At 47.9% G+C, this 18078-nt stretch overlaps 1 protein-coding gene across 1 annotated transcript; it reads right to left on the bottom strand.

Moving 5' to 3' along the window:
* Window positions 1-1938: 1938 nt before the first annotated feature.
* Window positions 1939-8702, bottom strand: LOC143962202 (zona pellucida sperm-binding protein 3-like). The gene is made up of 8 exons (XM_077471535.1): window positions 7842-8702; window positions 7177-7289; window positions 4815-4918; window positions 4562-4739; window positions 4364-4484; window positions 4195-4286; window positions 2684-2823; window positions 1939-2182 (listed from the first exon to the last, which is right to left on the bottom strand). The coding sequence occupies exons 1-8, from the start codon at window positions 8415-8417 to the stop codon at window positions 1956-1958; spliced, it is 1551 nt and encodes a 516-aa protein (XP_077327661.1). The 5' UTR covers window positions 8418-8702; the 3' UTR covers window positions 1939-1955.
* Window positions 8703-18078: the final 9376 nt, after the last annotated feature.

Here is an 18078-nt window from a genome sequence, read left to right on the forward strand (position 1 = left end):
GCTTGTTTTTCCAATGCAGCTTTAGAAATGCCTGCTGGATTCCTGTGTAACTTCATGTGGTGCAATTTTCAACTTTAACTGAGATGAAATCAAATTGAATCACAAAAATGTAACGCACACTCATTTTTCAAAAGCGTACTGCACCAAATTGCATGATCCTGTGGTACCATGACATCTGGAGCAGGTAAAAGCACTGCAATTGTGATCTGTGTTAAAGGTGTACTTAGAAAAATATATATACACCTGCAGGAGATCACGTACCCAGTGCGTTTTGAACGCAGTGGGGGAAACGCACAAAGAACATGTATTTCCTGCACCACCTGCTGGTATAAACGAGCTCTTAAAGTGGTACTAAAGGTTTTAAAAAAAAAAAAAAAAAAAAAAAAAAAAAAAAGTAAAAACAAACATATACTTACCTCCACTGTGTGGCTCATTTTGCACAGAGTGACCCTGAACCTCGTCTTCTGGGGTCCCTCGGTGGCTCTCGCGGCTCCTCCCCGAATTAGATAACGCCCTAGGAGAAGCGCTCTCCCGAGGGGGTTATTTTACTGACTCACTCCTGATTCATTCATTTGGCGTCCACATACGCCAAGTTTATAACTTGGCCCCGCTCCCCAGCACCCACATCATTGGATTTGATTGAAAGCAGCGGGAGACGATGGCTGTGCTGCTATCAATCTATCCAATCAAAGCCGGACTCCGTGGAGAGGAGGACATCGTGTCCCCGCTGAGGAGATGAAGGGGCTCAGGTAAGTAAAGGGGGGGGGGGTTGGGGGCCGGTGACTGCCAGGTGTTTTTTTTTTTCTTTTTCACCTTAATGCATAGGATGCATTAAGGAGGGAGAGAAAAAAAAAAAAAAAAAAAGAAGGTTTAAAACCTTTAAATTTCAAATTAGATATCACTCACAAATTTTAACAGTATTTTAGTAGTTCCAATGCTCCCATAATTTTATTTTATTTCTGTTCTGCAGATGCATAATAGGCTGTAAAATGTAATTTTGTTTGCAGCAAGGCAGAGCAGGAGTAAAATAAGCCCATTTGTTAATAACCCCAAGCAATGATGTCAGTGGATGTTATAATTACCCCCACAGCATTGGTGTTAATGGGGGCTATGCAATGTAAGATATAGGATCCGCCCCGGGTGCCAAATAGTCTAGGTATGCCCCTGCCTGGAGGACCACCCTTTTTATCCAATTGGGTTGATGCGTTCTGTCCCGGAGGGAGGAGCCCTATATCTCAGAGGCTGTCCTTGAAGACGATAGGAGAAAAAGGGGAAATGGGAAACACAAGATTAACCACTAGTAATAAATCAATGATAATAACTCATAATTGAAACATTCACCCCTTGCGTTGTTGCCGTAACCAATTAGCATATGAAATAAAGGTGTACATGACGGGCCTGCCAGCATGGAGAGACGTTACCATTGTCGAAAAAATAAAATAAATCATGAAAAACTTCAGGCAGTGATTAAGTCAGGGAACCAACCAGCAGAGGCGACATTTGCAGAGCAGCCTTGTGAGAGTCAAGCCAGGGACTGAGCAGGGATGAAGCCATCTGGAGTGCCAAGCTAGGGACCCATCATGGAAGCGTGGGCGACGCTTGGAGATACCACTGCAAAAACCTTGAGGAGCTCATGGGATTCAGTGACTCAGAGTCCAGTGAGTGACTAGGAGCTCAAGGGACTGAAGCACTACAAATAGTTGTAGTGAAGTTAAGAGAACTGTTAAAATTTGAATTAGGAACTGTTAAATACTGTTGCCATAGGAGACAGTAAACCTACACATTAAGTGACACCCTGCTGGGGCCTTTCCCCTATACGTTGTCCTATTGAAATTGCTACAAATTAAGCATGTCCTGGCCCTAACCCACTTTCCCCCTGCAACATAAAATTATAATATAAATATAGACTGCTAATAAAATAAGAGCAATAGACCAGGATTAAATGAGAATTGTTTTTATTTTTCCACAGACAGTACATATTGTGGCTTTTTCAGAGACTTCACAATGAACACTGTACACACAGTGACTACAAGAAGACTGAGACACCCAACAGCCACCAACCACCAGAGTTCTAAGGGGGCGGCCTCTTCCTTCATCACTGCAGCCGCAATGTCACTTTGTTTTGGCCCAATCACAAGCAGAGGTCCCAAGGTGGTCACTGACTGTTCCTCCATGATAGGTTCTGCAGCAGGAGAAAAGCAAGCGAGGGTCAGGAGACAGCTAAACACTTCTACCAATGCAACTAAAGCCTGTCAGGTGAGAAATTAGGTCCTACTTAGAATGGGCAGTCCAGTGTAGACCCTCCATTAGGGTTTCAAATTGTCATGTCAACCAACAACTATACAGAATGTTGAGGGGATGGTTTGAAACCTTCAGATTTTCATTGCCATCTGACCCCTTTAGGAGGAGGTCTTAGTTTTACAACTAGGAGGGGACGACAATTGGGAATATGAAGACATCTAGGTTCTAGGCTTCCTCCTAAATTGCCACCTGTGGCCATCAGATCCCTAGTCACATGTCCCATTGTTTGAAGTCTGGGCCAGGTTATACCAACACCAGACTGGATTTTCCCAACCCCATAACTGTACCCTGGGGAGATGCATTACAGGAAGTCAGTTTTTAGATTAGAGCCCCATATGGCCATACTCCCTTTATACATGGCAGCTGCATGATTAAAACTCACCATCCAAGACTTCCCTCTTTCCAAGGTCTCTCGGTCTTCTAAATCGGCTCCTTCCTCCTGTCAGAACAGTAGGGTTGTTGCAGGTGCCTGGTGTCCCACAACACTGGCAGACACTGCTTGGGCCCTCAACTGCAGACCAGCTAGAGAAAACAAGCAGATGTCAGTATCAAAATTTTTTTTTTTTTGAAGATACACTGGAAGCATGGGGGAAAGCCAACACTGTATAAGTAGTTAGACATTAACCTGGTTATGAAAGGACATGGAGCTCATCACTCCAAATGCACATGGAAGCTACAGCGTTCAGTTGCCTGCTAGCAGTACATGGATGCCACATCACTTCTATTAGGATAGAGGCGTAGAAAGTACTCTCAGCCTGGGGCTCAAGGTCAGTGCCAGGACAAGGTCATCCAGCACCAAGGGCTAATAAGCCAAACCACACCACCCCTGCACCCAGGTGTAGGAGTGGATGGGGCCAATAGTGGTGTGAGGCTTGTAATATTTGTGACATGTGCTTAAATATCAATTGTGGTATACTGCAGTGAACGCAAGTTAAAATTGGGTACACAAGTGGGGCAACAGTGGCAGAAATTTTTTACTGTGTCACTGGTGTCAGTCTGATGACTGGTATCTACTTTAAGTCAGTGGGATAATTGGCCCGGAAGACAAGTACTATGGCCATCATTGTTTGGCAAGGGGGCAATAGGTCACCACGGCCTGTGCCAACCCTGATCCACAAACACCCCAATCATGCTCATTGCATGCACTTGCAGGGCAGTTGTGTTGCAGCCCCATTCATGTTGACATGCCATTAATATATCTTTGCCATTGAACAGCACCAAGTGGCTGCATCTCCTTGTTCAGGTGGGTAGTAAAATGCACGCTTGTACTGCCCCACCTGTGAGAATGAGACCCTAGGTCTAATGTACACAATCATATTTGGCCATACCAGACAGCAGTAACCAGAGTAGCACACCCTTAGCAGGGTTGCCAACTGTCCAGAAGGCTGGCTTCAGTCATTCATGCCTCGCGTGACATTCAATGCCTGAAGCCAGTACAGCTCGGGCTTAATCTGTACATGCGCCTGCCTTTATGAAAATTGCCAAGCATGTACAGCGCTGGCACCTGCATGTCAGCATTTTCCCAGGCGCCGCTGTCCTGCTCCTACCCTTGTGTCTGCCCAGCAGAATTATTGCACCATACCCATAATTCTGATCATGCCAGCACCAGAGATTAGACCAACTTTCAGCCCCATGAGGTTGCTTACCTGGCCAGCCATTTATTTTAATAATGCCAATGTGCATGCTATGGTAAGGACCCTACAGAGGATGCCTGTGTACCATTATGGTTCATCAATATTTTCACCATAGTTTTGGAAATATACCATGTTAAGGCCACAAAGTTTGTTCCAGTCACTGGTTACTAGATCCATGCAGAAGGGAATATTACAGATAGTGTTTGTCTATGGGAAGAGATCATGAATCCCTGGACACTCAATCATTTAATATTCTCACCTGTTTGTGGCTTTACTATAGGAACAGGCCTTGTTAATGGGATCTGGGACCTGGGTGGCAGCAGCAGCTCTCAGGTAACAGGTTATGTAGATCTGGAATAGAGAAATGTTAGTAGGTTAAACATTCCTACAAGGCACCAATCTGTGCAATCCATGCAAACAGTCCTCACCAGAGATGCATCATTTCCTAGGAACCGGAAGGCATCCACCGTGAACTGTAGAGTGTTTGTCTGGACCCTTGGAGCGATGAAGGCCGAGGAGGAGTCAGCTTGTGTTCCATCCACCAGACACCTGCAGAAGATGGTCACTTAAAACTGTCACATGGCAACCCAACCCCCCCCCCCCCCCCCCCCCCAGGCAGAACATACCCATTGTCTGTAATGAGGTCATAACTTGGAGAAGAGGTGGCATCAGGAGATATGGTGGCCACACAGCGGTCCACATACAGGATCATAGCAATTTGGTTGAGAGTATCCACAGAGGCCTGTATGTAGAGAATATCCCCCAACTGATAGATGGGGGAACTTCTGGGCCCACTCCAGTCCTCTGTATACATAAGGAAAGGGGATTATTAATAGGTCCAACAATAACCCCTCCCTCCTGATCACCCATCTTCCTCACCAGTCATCAGGACCAAAGAGAAGGACAACCTCTCTTCTGAAGACACAGTGGTGCTGAATGGAACCCACGTTGGTTTAATGGCCTGGCTGCTCACATTACCGTGCCTACAGAGAACAGAATCAAGGTCAGTAACGAGTCAACAAAAGTCATTTAATACCAAATTAATATTAATTTCTCCTGGCCATCACTGACTTGTTGGGTGCAGGGACAAACCCTGGATACAGCCACCCACTATTCAGCTAGTTATAAAGAATGGCTGTCTGGCTTCATTTTGTCACTGTCCAACAGGTATGAACTCAACCAGTTAGGTGAAGCCTTAATCAGGACACGATTCCTGAACCTTTAAAAGTGACCAGGAGCAGCTACGACACATTTGTCCCAAGATTCTCTTTACAACCCTTGTTGGGCCAATACATCTCCATAAACGCCCCCAAAAAACCTTGAGCATTGTAAAGATTCCAGGGTCAAGAACGAGAGCCCCACCATCTTGACGAAGAGCTCCTCTTAAGTACAGAAACTTACCCTTATCAAAGTCAATGTAGATCCTCCTACTATCAGACTCTTTGTAAGAAAATTGGTCATTAGTGCAGTAGAAGGGTCAAGTTGTAGGCACAAACTCCAAGTCCGCAGATGTCAAGAGTAGTTAAAAGTAGCTAAAAATTACCTTAAAAAAAGGTCTTGAGCCCATAATGTCAAAACAGGCTGCCAACGCTCCAACCAGGAAAGGAGATACTTAGGAGTGTCTTGGCAAGGACAGATGGCAGAAGAACCCAACAGGGATAGATAGATATGCGCAAGACTTGCAATTTACAAACAGCACCAATTTTTTTACTGGCACACACTTTTTACTGACACTGCAAATATCAGTATTTAAGCTATAAACATATAGCTAAAGCCATTAGCAATGTGTTTAAGTTAAAAGTCAAAAACCATATTTCTCCATTTACATGAAGGTCAGATTAATATAACTCAGCACAGAGTTCTCCCTTACATCAGGAGTAAGCAGGATTTCCCCATTTAGGCCCCTTTCACACGGATGGATAGAATGATGCTTTTAGCTGCGGATTTTCTCGTTTTCTACCACAGCTAAAAGCACACAATGCTTTCCTATGGCTCCATTCACACACAGCGTTTAGCTGCCATTTCGTGCAAATAGAAATAGAATTGAATGCGTCCAGGTGCAATGTAGCGCAGCTATATGCACATAACCGCAGTCTTGTGTCAACTGCAGATAGCAGCGCGAGAAGGGATTCAAGGGAAAAAAATATGGGTCGCTATGGGAACGACTATATTAGATAACTGCAGCTGAACGCAACTGCATAGAAATGCACATAAACGCAGGTAATTGCACTGTACAAATGCAGCTGATCGCTATGCCCGGAGTCTTGAATTTCAGAGAGGAGAAAAAAAAAAGCTAAACTGCAGCAGAACAGCCGTCCGTGTGAAAGGGGCCTTACAGTACAGCTCATGATCTAAGCAGGATCTCCGATATAAAAGGGGGGCACTGGTGACCAGAGACCCCACTGCATTCCCCTTTACATCAGAGTTCTCACTTACATCGGGGTCTGCAGCATTGCCCTTTACAGTGCAAGGGGGAACTCTGATGTAAAGGTGGAATCCTGCAGACTATGATGTAAAGGGGAACTCTGGGAATGTGGGGAGGACTCTGGTCACCAGAGACCACCTTCCACAGAAAGATCATCAAGATAAAAAGGGGGTTTATTCATAAGGGGGAAACCTTTATATCAGTGCCCCTTACAATATTGTATTGACTTCACCCCCCCCCCCCCTGACCTCCTCTCAGATGCCCCGTGCGGGGCTCGGTGGAGCTGGTTTTATCCCATAGTTTCCTCTCCACAATCCATACATGTCTGACTTCTCCCATGACCCCCATCCTGGCAGCACTCCCACTCTTGACTTCTCTCCAGATGTGATTTAAGGCAAGAAAAAGGTCAGAAGCTGCGAGGGGGGGGGGGGGGAAGAGAAAGACAGGAGGTACAGTACACGGCCTTATGTTTAAAAATGGCACCATCGCGTCGATGCACCCGCCTTTCCGAAAATTTGCGAGCGTGTACAGCACTGGCGCATCTAGGCCCAGATGCCAATTTTTTTTCCCCAGGCACTGCTGCCCTCACAGCAGCTGCGGCCCCAGGGGCAGCCGATCTGTCCCTGAGCAGAGCTGATCTGCCCTTGTGGGCCTGCCCCCCCAGCATCGGGGCCTTACGCAGCTTGCGTAATTAGCTTATAGGGCGGATCGGCTCTGAACCTTCCCCACTCCATCCAAACTTAGATATTGACCAGATGTAGAATACCTGATGGGACATGCATGGTGCCCCAAGCTCATCCAGTAGTGTTGACTCACCGGTAGTAGAAACACATTATAGGGACCACAGCTGAGTTGGTTCTGATGATTGGAATGGAGGAGGTTGGGCTGTAGGTCAGGTTGGTGGTGTAGATTAGCCAGTCTTGAGTCATCTGTGCAAAGAAGAGAAGAATGATACAACATAGTAGACTTATAAACCTGGGAACATGGAAGCTGCCATTGTTTGGCCCATTTCTGAGACCAGACACAAATCTAATTTTTAACCCACATCTGGGAATAGGCCCCAAGCCCACCCTTGCTTGGCCCGTGTCTGGGAAGAGCAGGAACCAAGCTGCCATGTTGAGAAGGTTTTACCCTTCAGGATTCATAAGGTTCTCAGGACAGCCACATCAAGCCATTTTTAGAATATCAGACCTCTTGTATGACTAGTTCTTTAACTTCATGCTATTAAAGAGGTCTCGCGTAAGAGTAGTCCTTCATCAGACACTCCTGGTGGTTATCCATCTGTACACAGTGTTCCAGATAGAAGTTTCAGGATCCTGCCAAACATCATGGTTGGGCAGAAGTGTGAACACCATCAGTAAGGCAACTACAGGGGTTACCAGCACACTGTGCCTCAACATGGTGTCCTGTGACTCCAAGAAACCATCTCAGATCCTTGGTGTGGGCATATTTGGGAGGGGGGGGAAATATTTGAAGATTACCTGCACTATGTTGCCGCAGTCCTGGAGGTTGATCTGGAAGGTGACAGTGGTGTCTGTACTCTGGGGGTTGGGTTTGCAGCCTTGGGGCCCCAGGCTCAGGTCAGATGGTCGGATCAGCTTTCCAATCCCATAGAAATCCCTCTGGACGTTGACCACCATGTTGTCCTCTCCACACAGGATGGCGATAGGGGAGCTCCCAGGCTGCAGCAGATCTCGTAGAACCCCACCAACACGTCCAGCAATTGACCCTCTAGGGACCCCACCTCTAGATGCTCCAACCCCCACAACAGGGCGATTAGCATTCCAGTCTCTGGAGCCCCATCTAGAAGAGCCCTGACCAGGTAGAGCTCGCTGGTTGCTCCTCCACCAATCTGACTGGCGGCCATGTCTCACCAAGACTCCATCACAGCCAAACTCTGACCAATAGACCACAGCCAGGAGCAGCACCCAACCACCTTTCACCAGAAAATCCATCCTGTCCATAAGAGACACAACACAATAAAGATGAGGGAGAGAGAGCTGTCCTTTATACCTCCCCCCATCCACCACTAATTTCCCCAGCTGGGGGCCAATCATCACCACACCCAATGGCTGGGACTATACATGATGGATGAAACACTAATGGAGGTCACCTCATCCCTCTGAAGATCCCCCGAAGAATAGGACTAAAGTCATACTGAAATCAGATGGGAGAGACAGGTCTACATGGAGTGTGCTACACAAGCTGCATGGAGGAGAGGATTCTCACAAGGATGTACAATGATTGAATCACATACAACTGATACTACACCATACTACTAGTGTCACTCATGTCAGAAGGAGAGATTTATTATAGGGCTCAGAAGCACAGGGATGGTGGCGAATCCCTCATAATAGGCACAGCAGGTGTACATATGCGGGAACTCAGTACAGGGATGGTGGGAACCCCTCACAGGCCTGTACATCTGCTGTGTTATGAGGGGTTCCCACCACCCCTGTGCTGAGTTTCTGTGTCTGTACACCTGCTTTGCCCATTATGAGGGGTTCTCACCATCCATGTGCTGAGTTCCTGGGTCTGTAAACCTGCTGCAACTATTATGAGGGGTCCCCACCATCCCTGTGCTGAGTTGCTGGGTATGTACACCTGCTGTACCCATTATAAGGGGTTCCCATCATCCCTGTGCTGAGTTCCCAGGTCTGTACACCTGCTGTGCCCATTGTGAAGGGTTCCCACCATCCCTGTGCTGAGTTCCCGGGTCTGTACATCTGCTTTGCCCATTATGAGGGGTTCCCACTATCCCTGTGCTGAATTCCTGGGTGTGTAAACCTGCTGGGCCCATTATGAGGGGTTCCCACCATCCCTGTGCTGAGTTTCTGTACACCTGCTGTACCCATTATGAGGGGTTCCCACCATCCCTGTGCTGAGTTCCCAGTTCTGTACAACGGCTGTGCCCATTATGAGGAGTTCCCACCTCCCCTGTGCTGAGTTCCCAGGTCTGTACACCCGCTGTGCCCATTATGAGGAGTTCCCACCATCCCTGTGCTGAGTTCCCAGGTCTGTACACCCGCTGTGCCCATTATGAGGAGTTCCCACCATCCCTGTGCTGAGTTCCCAGGTCTGTACACCCGCTGTGCCCATTATGAGGAGTTCCCACCATCCCTGTGCTGAGTTCCCAGGTCTGTACATCTGCTGTGTCCATTAGGAGGGGTTCTCACCATCCCTGTGCTGAGTACCTGGGTCTGTACACCATGTTGCCACCATAGTTCCCTCTCCTTCTCTTGGACAGCGTTTCCTCTATCTAATTGTAACCAAACCAGAGGTTCTGCAGGGAACTTCATCTCTTTCTGTTAAAGCCCCTGCACTACAGGGGAGAGTTCTGAGAAGTATTGTTGTTCTGCAGAGGAGGGTTCTGGGAAGGATAAGTGCACTGCAGGGGGGGGGGGGGGTTCTGGGAAGGATAGGTGCACTGCAGGGGGGGGAGGGTTCTGGGAAGGATAGGTGCACTGCAGGGGGACAGTTCTGGGAAGGATAAGTGCACTGCAGGGGAGGGTTCTGGGAAGGATAGGTGCACTGCAGGGGAGGGTTCTGGGAAGGATAGGTGCACTGCAGGGGGACAGTTCTGGGAAGGATAAGTGCACTGCAGGGGAGGGTTCTGGGAAGGATAGGTGCACTGCAGGGGACAGTTCTGGGAAGGATAGGTGCACTGAAGGGGACAGTTCTGGGAAGGATAAGTGTACTGCAGGGGATGGTTCTGGGAAGGATAGGTGCACTGCAGGGGGACAGTTCTGGGAAGGATAAGTGCACTGCAGAGGAGGGTTCTGGGAAGGATTGGTGCACTGCAGAGGAGGGTTCTGAGAAGAATAGGTGCACTGCAGAGGAGGGTTCTGAGAAGGATAGGTGCACTGCAGAGAGGGGAGTGAGAAGTATAGATGAACTGTAGGGGAGGGGACTGTGTAAGATGGGTGATCAGAAGGGGAGGGGACTTGGAAAGATGAACTTGTCACAAAGCCATAAAGTCCCATCTAAGTATACAGTGCAATAACCGGATACCTCTTTCGGTGGATGTGTTCTGTAGATCCAGATGAACAGAAAGCCGAAGCCACATCCAGACCATACCTATACCCACCTCTTACAACTTCCCAGTCCTCCCTATTGGTTCATTAATATGACAGGTGGCTTCACTGACCCATAAGGAGGCTGCACCAATCTCTATATATTGCTCCCGGAAAGACCCATTTTTTTCTTGTACAAAGAAGACCCCCCTTCCAATCCCCTGCTTGGTTTGGGTCCCTGGCATGCCTGCACACTGCAGGACAGAGGGCAACATGTTTTTCTTTCCATCAGGTGAAGCAGAAATTACAGATTTAATTTATTGATTGATTTTGATCAGAACTAAAAATAGGATTTTTATAAAAGCTTACCTGTAAAATCTTTTATTTTGAGGTACATCGTTCCAGGCGTCCAGGATACTGTTTTGCAGCAGCCTCCAGTGAAACTGAGCGTAGGGAACTGCTTCGAATGAAGCCACCATCTTCCCCAGCAACCTCATACAAAGACGAATAGAAGGACCCTTCTTTGCCCTGACTACCTGAATCAGTTCTTTTATAGCACTGATCTTTGCTTAGGGTAGAAATACCCTCTTCTGGGCTGTATCTATGACCATACCCAAATACTCCAGTCTTCTTACTGGTTTTAAAGAAGACTTCTCTAAGTTGAGGACCCAACCTAGGTATTCCAGGTAGTTGATTGTGGTGACCAAGTTTTGGTCCTAGCGGGCTACCGACCGGTCAATCACAAGCAGGTCGTCCAGGTATGCTACTACCATTATACCTTGGGCCATTAATCTGGCCAGAGGAGGGGCCAAGATTTTGTAAACACCCAAAGTGCAGTAGCTAGCCCGAAAGGCAGAGATACAAACTGAAAGTGGTGTTTTTCTACTTCGAAGCGCAGGAACTTTTGATGAGCAGGGAAAATAGGTACATGCAGATACGCATCCTTGATGTCTATTGACGCCAGAAGTTCTCCTCCTTGTAGGATGGAGACTACCGATCGGATCGATTCCATGAGAAAGGACCGTATCTCTAGAAATCGGTTTAGATCTTTGAGATCTAGAATGGGTCTGACATCTCCATTTGGCTTTGGTACCATGAAAAGGTTTGAATAAAACCCCAATCCCTGCTCTTGTGTGGGAAATACCACAATAACTTTTTGCGGCAATAGTCGCTCCAACATTAGAAAGAGAGCCTTCTTTTTCTCTGGGTCTCTGGGTACATTTGAGGAAAGGAGGAGAGGGGAGTTCTCGGAATTCCTAGAGTTACTGTGGAGATCACCCATCTGTCCTGAAATTCCTGCCAGAGCCTTGAGAATTTTAGGTATCTTCCCCCCACTTGAGTGAACGAGGGCGCCCCTTCATAAGGAGGCTTTGGTATTTTGTCTTGTAGACTTCCTCCCCCAGGACTTCTTTTGTCCCTGGGGTTGACTCTGTGTTTTAACCTTTGAGCCTGACGAAGGAGGCTGTCATGACTGCTTGGAAGCTGATGCCCCTGGCACTGGAGAAAGAGGGACTCCTTTTCTTAACTGACAAAAGGGTGCTTTTAGCACTAGAGATCTTTTGGATATAATTGTCCAAATCCTCCCCAAACAGTCTTGCACCATGAAAGGGAAATCCAGCCAGGAGTTTCTTACATGGTGATTCTGCTGACCAATTTTTCAACCATAAAATTCTACGCATGTGTACCAACCCAAGCGTAAGGCGAGAGGTCTGGAGGATAGAATCTCTGATAGCATCGACCGCAAAACCCAAAGCCGCTGGTAGGTTGGCCAACCCCCGGGCTCGCTGTTCAGGTAGAACTTTGAGCACCTGTTTAACACGGTCTCTCAATTATTAACAGACTCTAATTGCTGCCACTGCAAGTTGAACTACTGAACCTGCCAAGGACAAAACATTTTTAATAGGTATTCCAATTTTTTATCAGTTGGATCCCTAAGCATCTGAGCGTTTCAACAGGACAAGTAAGGCATTTATTTACAGAGGAAATGGCGGCGTCAATTGCCGGTATACCCCATATCTTAGTAAATTTTTCCTCCATAGGATAAAGTGTTGAAAACTTTTTAGGAGGAAAAAAATGTTTATCTGGGTGATCCCACTCAGAATAGATAAGCTTTTCCAGTAAACCATGAACAGCAAAGGCATGTGCAGTTTTAGGAGGCTTCAGTGAACCCAAACAAGAGGAGGGTTCTTTAACGGACTCAGATACAGGTAACTTAAATGTGAAGCGGACCAATCCAGCAAGAATTTGCACCAACATCTTCTCATCCCGAGAAGCTGAAGAGGGCCCTTCTCGAATAGATTCATCAGTCTCCTCCTGATCCTCTAAGGGGGATTCCTCTCCTTTTTCCCAGAGTTCCTCAGTCTGAGGGTCCTGGACGGAAGAGGGGGACCTAGTGCGTTTTCTTCCACTCAATGAAGATGCGATTAAGGCCATTAATCTTTCCTCTAATCCATTAATGGTTGAGGAAAAAAAACTCCTGTGTAATGTATACAGGGGCTGAAGTGCCAGAAGCGATTGCAGCCACTGACCCCGACGGTTCAACCTGGCCAGCTTCCCCTAGTCCTTCGGAGGGGAAGGTGCTGCAGAGGGGGAGTCCTCCTCTGTCCTCTGTACCACCAAAAATTCATGTAGTTCAGCAATTGCCGCTGCTACCAAGACTCAGTCTGGTGCCTAAGTAAATGCCTGAGAATGCCTGTGTCCTCCACACTCACATGCGCCTGTCTGCTCTGTGTCCCTTCATAGACTGTGTGCATCTGAAAGAGAGTGCATTTTAAAGCCTGTGTAGCCAGCGATGTGGGCGTCTAACCATGCCAACGTCGCATTCACGCTCCACCCCCCCCCCCCCCTCTTCCGACCCCCTCTTCCACCCCCCCCTAGTTTTTTAAAAAAAACAAGCATTTCCCACGCGAGGCGAGGCTCTGAACTCCTGGGTAAGCATGGAGTGGAGGCTGGGGCGGAGGAAAGAGAAGGGACGGTGGATGGGAAGCCGCTGAAATGGCGGTGGCGGCCATGGCGGCGGCGGGTGGTGCGATATGCTATGGCTCACTGCTCAGGCTTAACTCAGCCCCCTAAGCCGTGGGGGGGAATCCCAGAAGGAAAAAAAACCCTTCCCTCATCGTACCTGGAGGAGCGTAGAGCGTGGACACTAAGCAGACAGATCAAGCATGAATGGTATGTGCTCTTGACAGCCCCCGATGGTGACTATAGGCATAGCATACATTTACTTAAAGTGGTTGTAAACTCTAAAGCCGCGTACACACGGGCGGACTGTCTGTCCAACTTAGTCCGCTGAAACACATTTCAGCGGACAGTCCGCTCGTGTGTGGGCTTCAGCGGACTTTTTCAGTGGACAGTCTGGCGGACTAAGTCTTTCGGAATTTCCGTAATATTGTCCGTCCAACTTTGGTTTCAGCGGACAGTCCGCGCGTGAGTAGGCTAGTTGGACGGACTAAGTATGGCGCATGCTCAGAAAGGATTTACACGGCGGAAGGTTGCATTGCTGTGTATTGGACGTCCTATTTCTAGTCCCGTCGTACGTGCTGTACACGTCATCGCGCAAGTTTTCAACGGACTGTCTGTTCATCGTGTGTGGTCAAGTCCGTTCATTCAAAAGTAGGACGGACTGTCTGTTGGATTGTCTAACGGACTTAGTTGGCCAGACAGTCCGCCCGTGTGTACGCGGCTTTACAGACCACTTTTACCTACAGGTAAGCCTAGATTAAGGCTTACCTGTAGGTCCATGTAGGTTTAGGAGACATTTGCAAAAAGACAGGCACCACTGTCTAAGGCGCAGTAGACAGTGGCACGCAGGCGCACTGAGCAATATGCCGTTAGTGGCGGCTCCCGTGCGCATGCGCGAGAATGACGTCATCTCTGCTCCAGTCCTGTGAGTGGCTGGAGCAGCGATACCCGGAAGAAGATGGACGCTTCATGCTACAGGGGACATTGGTAACATCGCTGGCTCCTGTGTCAGGTAAGTCACACATAATGGGCTACTGTGCGGTGCATAGGAGCCCATTATGCTTTACTCCCTTCCCGCCGAGCGTACACAGATGTGCGTACTCGGCTTCCGGGGGTTATACCGGGATGATGCCCGCACCTGCAGGCATTGTCCCGGTACCATTTTTCAGAGCGGGCGATCGTGAGGTATCGTCCGCGATCATCAGAGTGAGAGCAATAATTTCCGCCCTAGACCTCCTCTGTATCTCTAACCTGGTAACTGGGATTTTTATTTTTTTTTAAAAGCGTCGCCTATGGAGATTTTTAGGTACTGTAGTTTGTCGTCATTCCACGAGTGCGTACAATTTTATAAAGTGTGACATGTTTGGTATCTATTTACTCGGCGTAACATCATCTTTCACATTATGAAAAAAATATTTTTTAACTGTTTTTCGTTTTTTTTTTAAATTAATGAAATTGTCCCTTTTCCCAAAAAGTTGCGTTTAAAACACAGCTGCGCAAATACCGTGTGACATAAAATATTGCAACAATCGCCGTTTTATTCTCTAGAGTCTCTGCTAATATATATATATATATATATATATATATATATATATATATATATATAAAATGTTTGGGGGTTCCAAGTAATTTTCTAGCAAAAAATATGAATTTTTGGTGTAAACACCAAATGCCAAAAATAGGCTTAGTCATGAAAGGGTTACCTTTGCAGGGAGACAAAGAGGAAGTAAACTCATCAGGGGTTTACTTCCTCTTTAAAGGAGAAACTCACTAGAAAAATTCTCGAGGAGTTTTCCTTACCTTATCCAGCTGCAGGGTTCTGTGTAACAGACCCAATCTTCACCTCTCACAGTGGGTTACGTGTACATGTGACTCTGTGTTTTTAGCATGTGTGGAATCCCAGAGACCCACACAAAACCGCTATATGGCGCCTGATTGCGACAGGCAGGCAGTGATTGGTACTGTCGCGAACGGAACTGATGCGCTGGTATCAGAAATCCTATCCATGACCCAGCGATCAGCGCCGTTTTGGGCCAATTCCACTCTGGTCCAGTGGCGGCCCGCCCATAGGGGGCGCCCGGGCGCCGCCCCCCTCTCCCTAGGTGTAAAAAAAAAAAGTAAAAAAAAAAAAGTAAAAAAAAAAAAACGGGCCCTTTAAGACATTAAAAAAAAAAAAAAAAAAATGTAATTAAACAATTTAACATAGCGTACTGTGGCGCCGGATTCCGATAAGCCCCCCGCCCGCAGACCCCGACAACCAACGGCCAGGGTTTTCGGGAAGAGGCCCTTGTCCTCATCAACATGGGGACAAGGTGCTTTGGGGTGGGGGGGGCCGCACGCCCCCCCTCCCCCAAGGCACCCCCCATGTTGAGGGCACACCTGGTACGGCTCGGGGGGGGGGGCGCCCGCTCGTCCCCACCCCCTTTCCTGGCCGGCCGGGTAGCGTGCTCGGATAAGGGTCTGGTGTGGATCTGGGGGGGACCCCCACGCAGTTTTTTCGGCGTAGGGGGTTCCCCTTGGAATCCATACCAGACCTAAGGGCCTGGTATGCTCTCGGAGGGGGGAACCCACGCCAATTTTTTTTTCAGATTACATAAGGGGCGTGGTTTATGAGAAGTGGGAGGGGCCAAAATGATGGGCGGGGTCATGATGGGCGGGGTCTGGTACCCCCCCATCCAAAAACTTCACCAGCCGCCACTGCTCTGGTCATTTCAGAACACAAAACATCCTGTGGGTTGAGACGGGAAAACAGGGGCGGACTGACAACTCATGGGGCCCCTAGGCAATCAGAGATTATGGGGCCACACAGTATAAACAAACACACACACAAATACATGTACACACACAGTATACACAGACAAATTTCTATTGGCTGAGAAGGTACTGGAGAGGTGGGGCAGCTATAATCTCTGGAATTTTAGACCAAAAGGATGTCGGTTTCAGAGACAGATGTAAAAAAAAACACAGATTTTTACATACTGTTCCTGGTTTTACTGAGGCTGGCAACCCTGATGGGGCCCCCTAGTGGCCCAGGGGCCTTGGGCAGTGCCCGAGTGGCCGAATGGTCAGTCCGCCCCTGCCCCCGGGGGGTTGATTGGCCAAGGGCTAAAGTCCAGCCCACATCCATATTTCAATAAATTGGGTAGCCTGGGATATGGACATGGTTGTTCCATGAAGCCAGTTGGAAACTGTGGAGTTCCCACATGTTCCAGTAGTGCTTCTACTACTAACGGTTAGATTTTGGTAAAGTTTATTTCTATTTTTATGCCCTTTTATTTTTATAGCAAATTGACAATTTGTGTGTCTTTCTGCATTTTTTTTTGTATCTTTTTGGTAACTCCTTCTTCTTTGTAGATCATTTATGTGCTGCCCACTTTCGGGATATTAAATGATAAAATTAATAAGTGATTTCTGTGTACTAAGCTAGGAAAATCTGGAGAGGTTGTTGTATTTTAGTGCCTAAGTACTCGCTCTAAGTTACGTGCCAATCGGTATGCAATTGCATTGCGTGTTGGCAGATTTTAAGCTAACAGATCTGCCGGACGGAGATCTGTGTGTGTGGTGGCTGTGGTGGACAAACTGTTGGGTGGTGGCCGGCTATCGTTTATTGTGTGTCTGGTGTGTGGGGACAGTGGGAAGAGTGATTAACACCGGGGTTCAAGCTTGCAGGATAGCTGGAGGAACCCTAGAAGCGTGTGCTAATTGCTAGACTGCTCCCCAACCCTTAGCCCTTGTACACACGGTCGGAGATTCCGACAACCAAATCCGTTGGATTTTGTCCGACGGATTTTGTCCGAAACTGTTGCATACACACGGTCGGAACAAAGTTGTCGTACAATCCGATCGTTCAGAACGTGATGACGTTATTTCGTTACGACGGGACTATGTTCAGGCTAGTAGCCAATAGCTTTGGTGTAGGAATTTGATCTGAGCATCCGTGGCACTTTGTCCGATCGGAATTCTCTACACATGATCGGAGTATGTCCGGTTGGAGCATTTTGTCGGAAAATATTTCCGGCAAGTTGGAAAATTTGGTCGGACGGATATTCCAACGGAAACAGTCCGATGCAGACCACACACAGTCAGAATATCCGACAAAACGCTCCGATCGGACACATTCTGTCGGAATCTCCGATCGTGTGTACAAGGGCTTAGAATGCACGTATGTAAGATTCGTATCTGCCTATGTTGTGGTCAACTAGCTGGATTGGAGTGGAGTCTCCCTCTAGTGGTGGCCAAAGGTAGTGCGGGCTGTGAAAGTATCACATGCTCAGTATAAGTTCCCCCTTATTCCGTTAGTTCCTCATATACCCCGGTCGTGGAACGCACGTGTCGCGGTTAGCTAGTCGCTGTGGGCGGGCATGATCCGTGACAGTGGGGATCCGGAGTTCTGGGCCTGTAAAGCACCCCGTCAGGAATATGGCTGAAAAAAAAAAAAATACTGGATCCCAGGGTCCAGCTCTCTAAAAAGAGAAATGGTACAGGTAAAGATTTAAGATGCGGACGTCACATGGTTTGGGGTTCCGGTCCAGTATGCTGTGCTGATTACATGGTCCTGGTCCTCCTGACCAGCCCCCCAGGAAGGCTATGGCCTGGGGTGCAGATCCACCCGACTTTAATGCCTCGGGGCTGGCTAGCCCAAGGCAAGGGAACTAAAGGAGGATTCTGAGGTGGTTGGGTGTCGTCTCCGGTTCGGGAGAGATCCATTGAACTTCGAGCTTTCCAGGGAAGGACTCTTTAGAAG

The sequence above is a fragment of the Lithobates pipiens genome, unplaced genomic scaffold (genome assembly GCF_037356315.1).
Source record: "Lithobates pipiens isolate NorthernLeopardFrog02 unplaced genomic scaffold, aLitPip1_a1.2 Scaffold_8, whole genome shotgun sequence".
Classification (NCBI taxonomy): domain Eukaryota; kingdom Metazoa; phylum Chordata; class Amphibia; order Anura; family Ranidae; genus Lithobates; species Lithobates pipiens.

Coding starts and splice junctions, on each gene's coding strand:
- LOC143962202 (XM_077471535.1), bottom strand. CDS start 8,417: ATGATTGGCCCCCAGCTGGGGAAATTAGTGGTGGATGGGGGGAGGTAT. Junction 7,290..7,841: donor ACTGCGGCAACATAGTGCAG/GTAATCTTCAAA, acceptor TTCTTTGCACAG/ATGACTCAAGACTGGCTAAT. Junction 4,287..4,363: donor TAGGAAATGATGCATCTCTG/GTGAGGACTGTT, acceptor TCTCTATTCCAG/ATCTACATAACCTGTTACCT.